The sequence below is a fragment of the Podarcis melisellensis genome, assembly GCF_964234715.1.
Source record: "Podarcis melisellensis genome assembly, chromosome: 2".
Taxonomy (NCBI): Eukaryota; Metazoa; Chordata; class Lepidosauria; order Squamata; family Lacertidae; genus Podarcis; species Podarcis melisellensis.
Genome location: NC_138529.1, coordinates 123064540 through 123082385, shown reverse-complemented (window position 1 = coordinate 123082385; position 17846 = coordinate 123064540). Strand labels below are relative to the sequence as shown.

General features: G+C 49.9%; 2 protein-coding genes across 2 annotated transcripts in view; one reads left to right on the top strand and one right to left on the bottom strand.

Annotated features, from left to right (window-relative positions):
* Positions 1-17846, bottom strand: part of LOC309363281 (uncharacterized protein) — a gene marked incomplete at its 5' end in the record, with an annotated part of 163115 nt that overhangs the window by 17021 nt on the left and 128248 nt on the right. The window lies entirely within an intron of this gene.
* On the top strand, positions 1074-15959 carry LOC309364675 (uncharacterized protein). Its single transcript, XM_081902417.1, has 2 exons — positions 1074-1197; positions 14238-15959. The coding sequence occupies exons 1-2, from the start codon at positions 1098-1100 to the stop codon at positions 15857-15859; spliced, it is 1722 nt and encodes a 573-aa protein (XP_081758543.1). The 5' UTR covers positions 1074-1097; the 3' UTR covers positions 15860-15959.

Genomic DNA, 17846 nt, shown 5'->3' with positions numbered 1-17846 from the left:
TGTGTGTGTGTGGGGGGGGGTATCTCCTGTTTTATCTGGGAATATTCTTCCACCAAAACTTTGTAAAAGCATTGCAGGAGATCCTGGGGTCCCTACCAGGCCCCGATAACTCAGACACCCCAGGGTCCTTGTACTTGAGGAATCTGCGAAATGACCTTATTGACAGAACTGAAAGTAATTTATTACAATCCTTCTGTGCTCTGCCACAAGACGCCCAGAATGAAATACTCTCCAGATTTGACCTCTTACGTTCCTGACTGATAAGTCTGAAGAAGGAGCAAAGGCCTCATGCAAGCAAAACTTGACCCTTTGTGCTCCAGATCCAGCCCACTAGATATAACATCGTGAGTTAAATTCTCGCTTTCGGGGAATAACCAAAGCTTAGAAGCTGGGAACTCCCAGGCCATAAACTAGAACAAGTCTTAAACGATAAGCACTTAGGAATGGTGCTTCAGGCTTCAGGATCCAATAAACTACACATAAATTCCATCAGGAGCTCAGGGAGAAAACAGCAAATTGTATCCTCACATCTTCCCTAAAGATTTGGTCCCCATGCAACCCCTGACAGAGGCGGGATATAAATAATAAATTATTATTATTATTATTATTATTATTATTATTATTATTATTATTATTAAATATGGCCACAGCATCTGCCTGGCTTGCAATGAGAGGCTTCTAAAGTGTGTCAACGGTGCTCTCCACACAAAGCACCTAGCATGGGGGCACCTACATGTAATAGCTACTCTGCTGTTTTCTGCCCATGCTCTGGGGTTGCAGTTTTCAGGCTTGGGGACAGGACGGTGACTGGTTTTTGCACCAAGTTCTGTCAGTTATCCCCACTGAGTTCAATGAGGTCTACTCTCAGGTCACTAGTGTGCAGACCATGCCATCCTGGAGATGTTTAGAAATGGGGCTTCTGTTGGGAAGGGGCCGCCCCGTTTGTGCTTCTCCAGGGGCAGGAGAATATCTAGGGCAGGAGAATCCCTGCAGGGCCTCTGAGGCTCCCTTTGCTTCTTCCTCTCTCCCAAGACCCTCCAGCTTGTTTTGACTCCTCAGGAAGGGTGAAAGAGACGGATCCTGCAAACCTAGCAAGGATGGAAGGGGGAAGATGGACGGTTGACCTGGTCAGGTTGTCTCCTGCATCCCTCCTCTCAACCTCTGAGCGTTCCCTCCCAGGGACCTCTGAGAGATCTGGTGAGTCCCAAGGGAGTGGAGATGGGGACCTGGATGGATGGGGCTGGAGAGGTATCAGGGCTTGCTCAGTTTGGGGGTGGGAGGAGGCAGGCAGGCAGATGGAGATGGAGAAGGAGAGCAGTTTATTGGGCTCCTCCACCTGCCTGCTTGCCTGCCCCTTTGTAATCTGCAGGCATTTTGAGCTAGGAATACAGTTGGAATCCGTTCTTGAAGTCTCTTCAACTTCCAAGGCGCGACTTTTGATTGGCTCTTGCAATGGGAAAAGCCGATCGGAAGCTGACACCATGTCATTTTCTCTCCCTGGCACTGCTGGGCCAGCCCTCTGCTTCCCTTTCCCTCAGGTGAAATCCCCAATGGAGTATGAATCACGAGCGACTGTGGGTTTTCTTTGGGAAAACAGATTTGTAAGATTAAAATATCACATATTTATGCAGAAACAAAACAGATTGCAATTAATTATATGGTATAAACTGGTAAACTATTAGACATGATAGAAGGAAGTCACAATTATAACAGATGTAAACAAGGAGTTTTGGTTCTTATTCTTCCACTGAAATGTAACAAATAGTGCTGTTGTTTTTTCTATTAACATGAATACGGATTCAAGTTATAGGCTGTACAGTGGTACCTCGGGTTAAGTACGTAATTCGTTCTGGAGGTCTGTTCTTAACCTGAAACTGTTCTTAACCTGAAGCACCACTTTAGCTAATGGGGCCTCCTGCTGCTGCCGCGCCACCAGAGCACGATTTCTGTTCTCATCCTGAATAATAATAATAATAATAATAATAATAATAATAATAATAATAATTATTATTATTTATTATTTATACCCCGCCCATCTGGCTGAGTTTCCCCAGCCACTCTGGGCAGCTCCCAATCAGTGTTAAAAACAGTACAGCATTACATATTAAAAACTTCCCTGAACAGGGCTGCCTTAAGATGTCTTCTGAATGTCAGGTAATTCTTTATCTCTTTGACATCTGATGGGAGGGCATTCCACAGGGCGGGCGCCACTAACGAGAAGGCCCTCTGTCTGGTTCCCTGTAGCCTCATTTCTCGCAATGAGGGAACCGCCAGAAGGCCCTCGGCGCTGGATCTCAGTATCCGGGCTGAACGATGGGGGTGGAGACGCTCCTTCAGGTATACAGGACCGAGGCCGTTTAGGGCTTTAAAGGTCAGCACCAACACTTTGAATCGTGCTCGGAAACGTACTGGGAGCCAATGCAGATCTCTCAGAACCGGTGTTATGTGGTCCCAGCGGCCACTCCCAGTCACCAGTCTAGCTGCCACATTCTGGATTAATTGCAGTTTCCGGGTCACCTTCAAAGTAGCCCCACGTAGAGCGCGTTGCAGTAGTCCAAGCGTGAGATAACTAGAGCATGCACCACTCTGGCGAGACAGTCCGCGGGGAGGTAGGGTCTTAGCCTGCGTACCAGGTGGAGCTGGTAGACAACTGCCCTGGACACAGAGTTAACCTGCGCCTCCATGGACAGCTGTGAGTCCAGAATGACTCCCAGGCTGCGCACCTGGTCCTTCAGGGGCACAGTTACCCCATTCAGGACCAGGGAATCCTCCACACCAGCCCGCCTCCTGTCCCCCAAAAACAGTACTTCTGTCTTGTCAGGATTCAACCTCAATCTGTTAGCCGCCATCCATCCTCCAACCGCCTCCAGGCACTCACACAGGACCTTCACCGCCTTCACCGCCTCCTGAAGCAAAGTTCTTAACCTGAAGCACTATTTCTGGGTTAGCGGAGTCTGTAACCTGAAGTGTATGTAACCTGAAGCGTATGTAACCCAAGGTACCACTGTATGTTGCTTAGGCTTAAGGTTACTTCCTTGTACACATTTTCCATGGATCAGACTTCTGTACACACATTTCTGGAACTGAATCCTAATCCTCCATCCTCCCTGTATTGCCTTTTTCTTTTCTTTTTGGAATAACTTTTATTTGCTTTTAAAAACAAGGATCATAGGATCACTAAATGATAAAATATGTAGACCAGGGGTCAGCAGTTTACGGTCCACAAGTGGCTCACAGGGGTCATTTAACGGGCCCCTGAGCTGCCCCTGAGCCGTCCGCTCGGTGAGTCCCGTGTCTACACACGTGATCCTGCCCACGGAGCGGTCTCCACAAGAGTGAACCAGCCCAGGTGAGGTAAAGCTTGTCGACCCCTGATGTAGACCACGTCTTCTCATGTCATTTGTATATCTCAAAACTAGCAGAATCTATTTGCAGGAATATCTGTAACATACGATTCATCATTAGCGGTCAGTGTGTGAGTTCTGGGTTCATGAAATGTTTTAAACTGGAACAAAAAGTGAGGAAACAGGAGAGAATAGAGAGCATTCAACATTGCATAACTGAATGCCTAGTCAGGAGCTCTTGTGGCTGTTGTGGTTAGATGAAGTGTGAGTTATACCGTATTTTTCGCTCTATAGGATGCACTTTTCCCCCTCCAAAAATGAAGGGGAAATGTGTGTGCGTCCTATGGAGCGAATGCAGGCCCCTTGGCTTCAGCAATAGCAACACGAAGCTTCCAGAGCACAGAGGGAGAGCTCCCCCCACGCTCTGGAGGCTTCGTGTTTCTTTTGCTGAAGCCGCCTGAAGCCCCCAGAGCGCATCGGCAGTTCGCGCTGCGCTCCGGGGGCTTCAGGCAGCTATCCGCAAGCCTTCGGAGTGCAGCAGGAGTTCCCACTGCGCTCTGAAGGCTTGCGCATAGCTGTCTTAAGCCTGGAGAGCGAGAAGGGCCGGTGCACACCGATCCCTCTTGCTCTCCAGGCTTCGCTTCGCTGGAGAGGCGCTGCACAGTTTTCCCTCTCTGCACAGCGCTCCTTCAGCAAAGCGGGAGGAGAAATGGAAGGTGTTCCGTTTCTCTTGCTGCTTTGCTGAAAGGGCGCTGAGCAGAGAGGGAGGAGAATTCCCCCCCCCTGTTCTCCCCCTCCTATGGTCTGGTGCGTCCTATAGAGCGAAAAATACCATGTTTTTTGCTCCATAAGACACACTTTTTTCTTCCTAAAAAGTAAGGGGAAATGTCTGTGTATCTTATGGGGTGAATGTGTGGTCCTTGGAGATGAATTGCCCAGGGGCAAAAAGGAGATCATGCTTTTTTTTTTTTTTTGGAAAGAGGGTAGTGGGTGTTGAAACAAAGCCGCTGATTGGCAAGCGATCGGGAGCGAGATAAGGGACGCTAGCGATAAAGGAGGCTGCCTGGGAGGGGGGAGGTAAAGACAGCAAACTTGCAAGGAGGGGAGACAGGAAGACTAAAGCAATGAGGAGAGTAATTAGAAGAAAGGGAGGAGCAAAGAACTGCTCCAGCTAAGGAAAAGACACTAAGGCAAACAAGAGGGAAGGGAGTGTTGAAAGGAAGCAGCTGATCGGTAAGGGATCGGGAGGGAGATAAGGGACGCTAGTGGTAAAGGAGGCTGCCTGGCAAAGGGGAGGTAAAAGCCCATGGATTCTCAGGATTTTTACATTGGTTCACCCCAAATTCACCATCAGATCACATAGCATGTCCATGGCTACAGCCTGCACCAAAAAACACACGCACCCACTGTTGTGTGGGGTCTCAGTGGTGCAAATATGTTGTCAGAGCTGCCTCTAGGTCCCAGCTCACAGAGGACCAACACTAGTCAGTAATAACGTACAAAAGTCTTTATTGAAGATTAGTTTCCATTTCCAAACCGTAGTGTGCAACTCTACGTCTTAGAACCTAGACCGGCGAAGCTCCATCTGAATCTCTGCCCCCTAGACACCAGTTTAAGACCCTAGCCTTACTCCACCTCTTCCGTTGTTCTTTCCTCCTCTGGGTCCGTCTGCCCCCTGGGGTTTCATCCTTTCTGGACTCTTCTGACGCTGACCCCCCTGATTCTTGCCCCTCCTTCTGGCAGGCTTTAGGACCTGGTTCCCTATCCGGGCTACCTGCTGTGCCGCTCGCCTGTACATTTGAACTTGGCGCGCGCGCCCAGCCGGTAACTTTCCTCTTGACCGTTTCCCTGCTCTCCGATGGAGGCGTGGTCAACCCTGACTCATCTCCTCTTGCTGGTGGTGAGAACACTGGTCCCGATGCCTGGGACTCCTCCCCCCCACTGCGCTCTGGTGGGGAAGCTGGTCCTGATTTCCAACTAATGCTCTGGGAGTCCCCGCTGGCCCCTTCCTTCTGGGGTTTCCCCCTTGGCACCCCCCTTGCCCTGGCCATCGGCGCTCCCTTCTGTGAATCTTCCGATTCGCTGGAGAGGCTCATGGAATCCCTCGGACCACTGTCACTGCCTACGCTCCCCTCGGATTCCTCCCCCTCGCTCTCCATTTCCTCCCTCTCCTGTGCCTCTGCTCCTGAGCCCCTGACATCCATCCCCCCTCGAAGCCCCCCCTTCCCCCCTCCCCCTCTTCAGGTGCGGGTTCTGGGTGCTCCAGTGTGGTGGGGGTGAGTGCAGGATACAGTTCGTTCCCCGTGGGGTGCAGCCAGCCGGATAAGTCTGGGTAGTCCTCCATGGTCTCGTCGACGGCGATCTCCTCTGCTTCCATCTCCTGGGCAGTGTGTTCGAACCCGGGATGTTCCCCCAACTCGCCCATGGCCCCCTCTCCCCCTGTCGCCTGGGGTGACGCTGCGTGCAATGGCCCTCTCGGCAGTTCTCTGCGCCACCCCACCTCAGGTTGATCTTCCCACCAATAGGAGCCCCCTTTGCCAAACCCCGAGAGATATCCCTCTGGAGAGCTGGTCTCTAGCGTCGTGTCCTCAGCTGAAGAGAAACCCTGAAACATGCTGGCTGAGAGTGTGGGTGTGAACAGATACTCGTCGAAATAATCTGCCGGCATGGGCCTGTGTGGGAAAAGTGTGTGGAACTCGTCTTTGAGGTAGTGCTCCTCCACCGCATAAGACGGTACCCAGCTGTTGGCGCTGGCCGGGGTACCTTCCCTGGCGAGGAGATATTCAACCCCCTCTTCCCCCCATCTCGAGTCCAAAATCTCCATGACCTCGTTGAGCGGCTCCACCCTCGGCGACCCCCCTTTAGTGGGCGCGTCTCTGAGCGGGCTTGGAGCCGTCCCTGGCACCTGGAACCTGTGAGGTGCCTTGTAGGGCGTGAGCACCGATCTATGAAAGACCGGGTGCATTCTGGATCCCTCCGGGAGTGTCAACCGGAAGGCCACAGGGTTGATCTGTGCCTCGACTTGGTAAGGGCCTAGCTGCTTGTGTCCAAGCTTCTTCTTAGCTAACGATCTGGCCGGCACTGCCTGGGCTGCTAACCAGACCCAGTCCCCCACCTGGATGTCTTCCCCCACTCTCCTGTGCCTGTCTGCCTGCATTTTGTAAGCGTGTTTTGCTAGCTCTAACTGCCTTCGGAGTTGCTCGTGGACTTCCCGTAACTCCGCTGCTAAGGCCTCTGCTCCCTGTGGCTCCCCCTCCCCCGCTGTCTCTAATCCCGGGAAAGTTCTGGGATGCCGCCCATTGTTGGCGAAGAACGGTGTCACCCCCGTGGACACGTGCTTCGTGTTGTTGTAGGCAAACTCGGCCAACGGTAGGTAGTCCACCCATGTGGCAGGCTGCTGATTCGCGTAGCATCTCAGGTACTGCTGCATGATGGCGTTGACCCTCTCCGCCTGTCCGTTGGTCTGCGGGTGTCTCGCCGACACTAGGTTGATCTTGACGTTCAGGATGCCCATCAGCTTCTGCCAGAAGTTCGAGATGAACTGGCGCCCCCTGTCGGGCAGGATAGACCGTGGTAGACCGTGAACCTTGAACACGTGGTCTATGAACAGCTTGGCGGTCTGTTCCGCTGTGGCCACCTTTGCGCACGGAATGAAGTGGGCAATCTTGGTGAACATGTCCACCACCACGAGAACTGCTGTTTTGCCCCGCGAGCTGGGCAGATCCGTGACAAAGTCCAGGGCTACCCTCTCCCACGGTTCGAGCGGGGTCTGTAGCGGTTCCAGCAGTCCCGCCGCCAGCCTGTGTACTGGCTTGGCCCTTTGGCATGTGTCGCACCTCGTGACGTAATCCGCGACTTCCCCCCTCATCTTGGGCCACCAAAAGTCTCTGGCTACTAATTCTACAGTCTTCTCTTTGCCGAAGTGCCCAACGCTGGGCGCGTCGTGCAACTGCTGCAGTACCTTCGTGCGGAGGTCGTCTCCTGGCACGTAGAGGGCCCCTTTGCGGATGAGCAGTCAGTCGCGTATCTGGAACTCGTCGTCCTTCGCTGTGCCACTGCGCACCTCCTCCATCTTGGCTTGAGTGAAGGAGTCCGTCTGCAGCGCGAGACATACCGCATCCAGGTCCACTGTGGCTGAGGCGCATGCCCACGCTTGCGGTGCGAAAATGTGCTTGGCCGCCGCCGGTGCCTCTTCAAGATACTGCGGTTTCCTGGATAGCGCATCCGCCATGGTGTTGTTGTCCCCCGGGACGTATTCTATCCTGAAGTCGAAATCTGCAAAGAACTCCGCCCAGCGGATGTGTCTCTGGTTCAGGAACCTCGCCGTGCGCCAGTACTCCAGGTTCTTATGGTCCGTGCGGACCTGCACTGTGTGTTTGGCTCCGATGAGGAAGTGCCTTGAATGCTGCATGAATGGCCAGCAACTCTCTGTCCCAGATGGTGTAGTTCTGCTCCGACTTGCTGAGTTTCCTGGAGTAGAAAGCGCACGGCCTCCAGTCCCCTTGCGGATCTCGCTGCAACAGGACCGCCCCCACGGCTCTGTCGGAGGCATCCGTCTCAACCCTCATGGGTTTGCTGGGGTTCACATGTAGTAGTTGTTCTTCGGACGCGAAGAGACGCTTGAGCTTCTGAAAGGACTGCTCCGCCTGCTCCGTCCAGATGAACTTCTTCTTCTTGGAGCTGAGGGTGTCGGTGATAGCCACCGTCTGCATAGCGAAACCCTTGATAAACTTGCGATAAAAGTTGGCAAAGCCGACAAACTTCTGGACCTCCTTCCGATTGCGCGGGCTTTTCCAGTCCAGCACCGAGCGGACCTTGGCGCTGTCCATGGCGAGTCCCTTATCGGACAGCTTGTAGCCCAGGAAATCCACCTCCATCATGTCGAACTGGCACTTCTCCAGCTTGGCGTAAAGCCTGTGCTCCCTCAGCCTCTGCAGGACTTCCTTGACGTCCCTCTCGTGAGCCTCCTGTGATTCCGAGAAGATCAGGATGTCGTCCAGGAAGCAGACGCACTTCTTGTAGAGGAGACCCGCTAAGACGTGGTGCATGAAGGCTTGGAAACAGTGGGAGCCATTTTGTAATCCAAACGGCATAACTCTATATTCATAGGTGCCCAGCGGCGTATACATGGCCGTCTTCCACTCGTCGCCCTCCCGCATGCGTATAAGATTGTACGCTCTGCGTAGATCCAACTTGGTAAAGATGCGACCCTTCCTCACCGTCGCCAGCAGGTCATCGATCTTGGGCATGGGGAAGGCCGTGGGCTTGGTTTTCGAATTCAAAATTCTGTAATCAACTACAAGCCTCTTTTGGGGCGTGTCCCGCTTCTTCACAAAAAACACGGGACTGCCCCCCACTGCCTTGGATTCTCGGATGAATCCCCGCTTCAAGTTGTGATCTATGAACTCCCTGAGTTCCTTCATTTCATCCTCAGACATGGAATACAGTTTCCCCGTCGGCAGCGTCGCCCCCGGCAGGAGGTCAATCTGGCAGTCGTAGGGCCTGTGGGGAGGTAGCCTGTCCGCCTCCTTCTCGCAGAAGACCTCCAAAAACGCCTTGTACTTGTCGGGTACCGCTTGCAGCATGCCCAGTCGTAGTTGTGGGTCATCCTCTTGCCCCTCATCCTCCTGGTTAGTCGGGATGCAGTGTTCTGCGCAGTAGGAGGAGCCGAAAGTCAATTGGCGCAGGTACCATGCTAACATCGGGCTGTGCCTGTCCAGCCAACTCATGCCCAATACTATGGGGGTGTCCGACAGTTGGGTGACGTTGAAGCTGATGACTTCGCGGTGATTTCCAATGCGCATCACCATTGGCGGCGTTTGCTGTATCACTTGCCCCCCCAGCAATTCTCTGCCATCGATTGTCACTACTTTCAGGGGCATCGTGGCAGGCAGGAGCGCTACGCCCTGTTGATTGATGAAATCCACTCCTATGAAGTCTGCATTGCTGCCAGAGTCAATGGTAATAGGGACTTCCATGGTGATCCCATTGGGTAGCTGGAGAGATGCAGTGAGTTGCACCACTGGTTTGGGTGGGAGGGGGTCTGTGGGCTGCAATATTCCTGGGGACTGCTTCACTGACTCGTCTGGCTGGGCCCCAGTGCCTCTGCTTCCAGCCAGACTTCGTCGTTTCCCTGCTGCGGCTCTCTCTGCTGAACTGCTTCTGTAACTGTCGCTGAGGCTGGAGTGTGCTTGTGTAGCCTTTGGGGACACTCTCTTGCCATGTGCTGAGCACTGTCGCAGATGTAACACTTCCTGTTCCCTCTAGGAGGCTTCGTTTTCACTGCTCCCGGCGTTAGGGCTCTGGCTGCTGACTGAGCCTTGGCACCACCTAACTCCATCGGCTCCTCTCCCCCTCCCAGTGGAGGCGTGGATTGAGCGCGCGCTGTGTCTCTGGGAAAGAAGGGAGGTGCTCTCGCTGGCGTGCGTCCCCAACGCCCTTCGTCTTTGCTCCAAGGACGTTCCTCCAGACGCACCCCTATCGTCAGCGCTTTCTGAACCACGTCCCTAGTGGTCTGGGGTCTCTCCCCCCTTGCAATTTCGTCTTTCACAGCCCCATTCAACCCCTCCCAGAACAGGTCCCTGACGGCAGCTGAATCTTTTTCCCATCCCAGCGTGTTGATCAATGCAAAAAAGCGGGAGTGATATTGTCTTACAGTGGCTCTGCCTTGTTTTAATCCATGTACCTCTTTTCTGGCGATATCTACATCTATTTCTGATAAAAAGCACGCATCCATCGCTTTAATGAAGGCATCCGCATTTTGGAGGGCTGGATCTTTATCTCTCCAGAGATTGCGCAACCACGCTTTAGCTTCTCCATGGAGATGACTTATTATGAAGCCCACTTTCTCCTGCTCATCTCTAAAGTCCCTCTCCAGCAACTTTAGCGCAAAAACCACGTCTGCTCTGAAGTTAGGATATTGCTGCAGATTCCCATCGAAATGAGACACAAGGCTCCCTCCTCTCTTTCCCAGCCCAATCCCTTTTGGTCTGGCTCCCGGTAGCCCCTGTTTAGTCAACATTTCCAACCTGGTTTGCAGATCCTGGCAGGCAGCGGCTGCGTCGTCTTCCCTCTTCCTGGATGCTAGTATTTCCGAGTTAAGTTGTGTCACTGCGTCTCGCAGGGTAGCTATTTGTTCTTCGGTAGTCATCTTGTCCTGCTTTTGTGAGCTCGCGAAGCACCAATCTTCGCCCCTCGCTGCGTCCACCCACGTTGCGAGGTTTTATATAGGAGATGGAGCTTACTGTCAGAGCTGCATCGAGGTCCCAGCTCACAGAGGACCAACACTAGTCAGTAATAACGTACAAAAGTCTTTATTGAAGATTAGTTTCCATTTCCAAACCGTAGCGTGCAACTACGTCTTAGAACCTAGACCGGCGAAGCTCCATCTGAATCTCCGCCCCCTAGACACCAGTTTAAGACTCTAGCCTTACTCCACCTCTTCCGTTGTTCTTTCCTCCTCTGGGTCCGTCTGCCCCCTGGGGTTTCACCCTTTCTGGACTCTTCTGACGCTGACCCCCCTGATTCTTGCCCCTCCTTCCGGCGGGCTTTAGGACCTGGTTCCCTATCCGGGCTACCTGCTGTGCCGCTCGCCTGTACATTTGAACTTGGCGCGTGCGCCCAGCCGGTAACTTTCCTCTTGACCGTTTCCCCGCTCTCCGATGGAGGCGTGGTCAACCCTGACTCATCTCCTCTTGCTGGTGGTGAGAACACTGGTCCCGATGCCTGGGACTCCTCCCCCCCACTGCGCTCTGGTGGGGAAGCTGGTCCTGATTTCCAACTGCTGCTCTGGGAGTCCCCGCTGGCCCCTTCCTTCTGGGGTTTCCCCCTTGGCACCCCCCTTGCCCTGGCCATCGGCGCTCCCTTCTGTGAATCTTCCGATTCGCTGGAGAGGCTCATGGAATCCCTCGGACCACTGTCACCGCCTACGCTCCCCTCGGATTCCTCCCCCTCGCTCTCCATTTCCTCCCTCTCCTGTGCCTCTGCTCCTGAGCCCCTGACAGATGTGCTTACAAAGCATGGATCCAAATGGATCCTCAGGAGTTTTGCATTGGGCTTCCGCCACAGAATCCAAACAGATGTGACCAGAAAACACCATCACTTACAACAAAATCTAAACCATGCTGAAAGGAGAGCCATAGATAATCTCAGGAACAACCCAGACATTATAACTAAAGAGGCGGACAAGGGTGGAGCTGTCGTCATCATGAACAAAACTGATTACATCCAGGAGGCTCACAGATTCTAATACCGCCTTTTACATAAAATTGGACTCGGACCCCACACAAGAATATAACAAAGAACTGAACAAGATTGTTAAGGAACTGTGGCTGTTGGATGGGGTCCGGCAGGCTTCCCTGTGCCCCACTGGACTCCCGTGGATAGCTCTCTGTCAGCTTCCCGTAGCAGAGTCGTCACAGCGGTAGAAACTGTTACAATGTGTGTGTGATAAATCAGACTGCACGCAGGCTTTCTTGCTTAACTCCAATAGTCTTTAATGGTGCAGAAAAACAACATAAATCACCCCGGCGAAAGAGCGCACATCTTTCTGCCTCGCCGCAAAAGCGAAAGGAAAAAGACACAGAGAAACACTCCCCTCTGTGAATATAGCCACGCATCAGAATGTGAGACGTCACTCAGAACTGTTTAACCCTGTAAGTTATGATTCTCTTCACAGGAACGACCTCCACACATCCAAGAACAGATCCTCACAAACACACCAGGAGAACCTCTAGCAGGAACGTTCTATCTTCTACCTAAAATACACAAACCAGGAAATCCAGGACACCACATCATCTCAGGTATTGGCACTATTACTGTGGGTGTTTCCGATTATATGGACTCTGTTCTGAAACCATATGCCATCAGTGCTCCCAGCTACGTACGTGACACCACAGATTTTCTGAGGAAAATACAATCTCTGAATAATCTTCCTAACAATACTATACTAGCCACTATGGATGTGGAATCTCTGCATGCCAACATCCCACACAACAATGGTTTACAAGCTATAAGGAACACCATTTCAGATCAAATCACAGCGGACTTTGCTACCAAACTCTGCATTTGGTTCTTACCCACAACAACTTCAAATTTGGTGATGATGATGAAGAAGAAGAGGAGGAGTTTGGATTTGATATCCCGCTTTATCACTACCCTAAGGAGTCTCAAAGCGGTTAACATTCTCCTTTCCCTTCCTCCCTCACAACAAACACTCTGTGAGGTGAGTGAGGCTGAGAGACTTCAGAGAAGTGTGACCAGCCCAAGGTCACCCAGCAGCTGCATGTGGAGGAGCGGAGCTGCGAACCCGGTTCACCGCTCTTAACCACTCTTAACTGCTCTTAACCACTATACCACACTGATGACCTGTTCCTCCAGATCAGTGGCACAGCAATGGGCACCCGCATGGCCCCACAGTATGCCAACATCTTCCTGGCAGATTTTGAACAACGTTTCCTAAACTCCTACCCACTCAAACCTCTCTTGTACCTGCAATACATTGACGATATTTTTATTATCTGGAGACATGGTCAACAGACCCTGGACACCTTCCACCAGACATTCAATGACTTTCACCCCACCATTAACCTAACAATGAACAAATCTATGCAAGAAATACATTTTTGGACACTACTATAAAAAACAGGATGGGAGTATAGACACCACCTTACACCGTAAACTAACTGACCGACAAACATATCTACATGCTTCTAGTTACCATCCCAAACATACCAATCCATTACATTACAGCCACATCTGTTCCAACTCTACAGACAGAGACTCTCACCTAAGAGATCTACAGCAAACCTTTTAGAACTAAAATATCCGCCTGATGAAGTTAAACAACAGATCAACAGAGCCAGACTGATACCCAGAGAGAACTTGCTGCAAGAAAAGACCCAAAAAAGAAAATAACAGAACACCACTAGTAATCACATACAGCTCCCAAGTTAAAACACTACAACGCATCATCAGAGATCTACAACCTCTCCTAGACAATGACAGTTCTCTTTCTCAAGCTCTGGGAAGAAGACCTTTCATTGCCTACAGACAGCCACCCAACCTTAAACAACTCCTCACCCACAATAATACAGCAACAGGACTTAATATGAACACTGGTACCAGAGCCTGCAATAAACCCAGGTGCCAACTTTGCTGCCACATACACCTGGATAACACCATTACTGGCCTCAACAACAACAAACATACCATCTCAGGACTATTTAGTTGCTCATCTTCTAACATTGCATATGCCATCAAATGCTAACAATGCCCTTCAGCTCTCTATATTGGACAAACAGGCCAAACCCTACGCCAAAGGATAAATGGACATAGATCTGATATCAGGAATCACAAGACAAACCAGTAGGAGAATACTTCAGTCTCCCCGGACATTCTATACAAGATCTCAAAGTAGCTGACTTATTACAAAAGAATTTCAGAAATAGACTGGAAAGAGAAGTTGCTGAATTGCAACTTATTACCAGACTTAAAACTCTGGAGAGACCTGGTCTGAATAGAGACATTGGATTCTTATCTCATTATACATGATAAAGCTGTTTTGCCCATCTCACTATTTGCTTTTTCCTGTAAGACCAATTGCAGTCTTTAACAGTCTTCAACAGATTTACCACACCTATCAGACAATCACCCATTCCCACCACCCTTCTGAGTAATACCTCTCCCCACCCTCTCACTATATATAAGGCTCTGGTGACTTCTGTTTCAGTGTATCTGAAGAAGTGTGCATGCACATAAAAGCTCATACCAGTAACAAACTTAGTTGGTCTCTAAGGTGCTACTGGAAGGAATTTTTTAATTCATTAACATCGTTCAATAATCTGGTGCTTCATTTTTTCCTGAAGCTCTAATTAGCTTCTCTCTTCTTTGCAGATGGTGATGAATTGGAAGGGAAGAACAAAGGGGACCACAACAGGATCCACATAGCGGAGGAGTCAAATAAATATTCAGCCTGTGGAGATAACATCCATCAGACCTCCCAGTCCACCTCCCATCAAACAAAGAGATTCATCCGGAGGGATAGGCTCACATCACACAAAAAAACTCACAATAGAGAAATATTGTATCAGTGCTTGGAATGTAGGAAGAGATTCAGTCGGAAGGATACTCTCATTTCCCATCAAAGAATTCATACAGGAGAGAAACCCTATCAGTGTTTGCAGTGCAGAAAGTGCTTCAGTCAGAAGAGCAACCTCGCTTCCCATCAAAGAATTCATACAGGAGAGACACCCCATCGGTGCTTGGAATGTGGAAAGAGCTTCAGACGGAGATCAGAGCTCACTTACCATCAAAAAATACATACAGGGGAGAAACCCTATCAGTGCCTGGAATGTGGAAAGAGATTCAGTCATAGTAGCAATCTCACTTCCCATCAAAGAATTCATACAGGGGAGACACCCTACCAGTGCTTGGAATGTGGAAAGAGATTCAGTCACAGAGTCTCTCTCACTTTTCATCAAAGAATTCATACAGGGGAGAAGCCTTATCAGTGCTTGGAATGTGGAAAGAGCTTCAGACAGAGTTCGAATCTGACAACCCATCAAAGAATTCATACAGGGGAGAAACCCTATCAGTGCTTGGAATGTGGAAAGAGCTTTCGTTTGAGTGGAAACCTCGCTTCCCATCGAAGAATTCATACAGGGGAGAAACCCTATCAGTGCTTGGAATGTGGAAAGAGCTTCAGTCAGAGGAAACGTCTCACTTCCCATCAAAGAATTCATACAGGGGAAAAACCTTTTCAGTGCCATGAATGTGGAAACAGCTTCACTCAGAAGAATAATCTCACTTCCCATCAAATAATTCATACAGGTCAGAAACCATATAAATGCTTCGAATGTGGAAAGAGCTTCAGTCACAGCAACCAACTCACCATCCATCAAAGAATTCATACAGGTGAGAAACCCTATCAGTGCCAGGAATGTGGAAAGAGCTTTCGTGAGAGGGGAAAACTCGCTGCTCATCAAAGAATTCATACAGGGGAGAAACCCTATCAATGCTTGGAATGTAGAAAGAGCTTCTCCCAAAGGGCCCATCTCCTGACCCATCAAAAAACCCATACAGGTCAGAAACCCTATCAATGCTTGGAATGTGGAAAGAGCTTTCGTGATAGGGATAGACTCACTTCCCATCACAGAATTCATACTGGGGAGAAACCCTATCAATGCTTGGAATGTAGAAAGAGCTTCAATCGGAAGGATGCTCTCACTTCCCATCAAAGAATTCATAAAGGGGAGAAACCCTATCAGTGCTTGGAATGTGGAAAGAGCTTCAGATGGAAGATTAGTTTCACCTCCCATCAAAAAATTCATACAGGGGAGAATCCCTATCAATGCTTGGAATGTAGAAAGAGCTTCAGTCGGAAGGATGCTCTCACTTCCCATCAAAGAATTCATACAGGAGAGAAACCCTATCAGTGCTTGGAATGTGGAAAGAGCTTCAGATGGAAGGATGCTCTCACTTCCCATCAACGATTTCATACAGGAGAGAAACCCTAATAGTGCTTGGAATGTTTAAAGAACTAATAACAAAAACAGATACAAGTGGGTAGCTGTGTTGATCTGCCATAATCAAAACAAAATAAAAAAGTTTGTTACTGGTTTTAGCTTTCGTGTGCATGTACACTACTTCAGATATCATGCATTAATAAACTTACTTGGTCTTTAAGGTGCTACTGGAAGAATTTTTAAAAAATAATAATAATTTATTACTTGTACCCTCCCCATCTGGCTGGTGTTCCACAGCCACGCTGGGCAGCTCCCAACAGAATATTGAAAACATGATAGGGAGTCTTTTCTTCTCATGAGGTGGCCAAAGTATTGGAGCCTCAGCTTCAGGATCTGTCCTTCCAGTGAGCACTCAGGGCTGATTTCCTTAAGAATGGATAGGTTTAATTTTTTTGCAGCCCAAGAGTCTCCTCCAGCACCAGAATTCAAAAGGATCCATTCTTTGGCGATCAGCCTTCTTGATGGCCCAGCTCTCACTTCCATATATCACTACTGGGAAAACTATAGCTTTAACTATATGGACCTTTGTCAGCAAAGTGATGTCTCTGCTTTTTAAGATGCTTTTTTTAAGGTGTCACGGTCCAGTCTATGGGCAATCAAAGTCCCGGGTGAGGATGTTGAGACCGGGGGCAAGATGGCAGAGTGGGAGCAGGAACGAGAGTCCAGAAGCCAGAGGTCCAAGGGTCAGGAAGCAGGGAGTCACGAAGTCAAGGGTCCGAGGGTCAGGAAGCAAGGAGTCATGAAGTCAAGGGTCCAAGGGTCGGGAAGCAAGAAGCCAAACGCAGCAAGGCAGGAAACGTGTTGCTGTGGCAAAGAGCCGAAGGGAAATGCTGACCTTATATCCCTTCCTGGCTCTTGCCACCAGGTGGTGTGAGTTACCAGTCGGCCTCACCTTTGCAGCTGCACAGAACAAACTTAGGAAGGCCCCAGTCCTGCAAAGTCCTACTGGTCCCAGGGCCTGGCTCCTGCACGCACTCCTGACACTAGGTTTGTCATTGCTTTTCTCCCAAGAAGCAGGCGTCATTTAATTTCGTGGCTGCCATCACCATCTGCAGTGATCATGGTACCCAAGGAAGTAAAATCTTTCACTGCCTCCATTTCTTCCCCTTCTATTTGCCAGGAGTTGATGGCCATGATTTTAGTTTTGTTGTTGTTAAGCTTCAGACCATATTTTGCACTCTCCTCTTTCACCCTCATTAAAAAGTTCTTTAATTTCTCCTCATTTTCTGCCATCAAGGTTATGTCATCTGCATATCTGAGGTTATTGATATTTCTTCCGGCAATCTTAATTCTGGCTTGGGAGTCATCCAGTCCAGCCTTTCGCATGATGAATTCTGCGTATGAATGAAATAAGCAAGGAGACAATATACAGCCTTGTCATACTCCTTTCCCAATTTTGAACCAATCACTTGTTTTATATCCAGTTCTAACTGTAGCTTCTTGTCCCACATAGAGATTTTTCAGGAGACAGATGAGGTGATCAGGCACTCCCATTTCTTTAAGAGCTTGCCATAGTTTGCTGTGGTAAACACAGTCAAATCCTTTTGCTTAGTCAATGAAGCAGAAGTCGATGTTTTTCTGGAACTCTAGCTTTCTCCATAATCCAGTGCATGTTTGCAAGTTGGTCTCTGGTTTCTCTGCCCCTTCGAAATCCAGCTTGCACTTCTGGGAGTTCTTGGTCCACATACTGCTTAAGCCTGCCTTGTAGAATTTTAAGCAGTTGAATGACATGGCCCAGGGAGAGAGGGAAAAATAGTGGAAGTGAACAGCTGGCTTCGCAAATGGTGTAAACAGGAACGGTTTGGATTCTTAGATCACGGACTGCAGTTTTTTGAAGATGGACTTCTAGCAAGCGATGGGCTGCACCTCACAACGGTTGGGAGGAATGTTTTTGCCAAAAATCTCAGAAACCTCATCAGGAGGGCTTTAAACTGACTAATGTGGGGGAGGGAGACAGTGCTCCTGAAGGTAGGAGTCT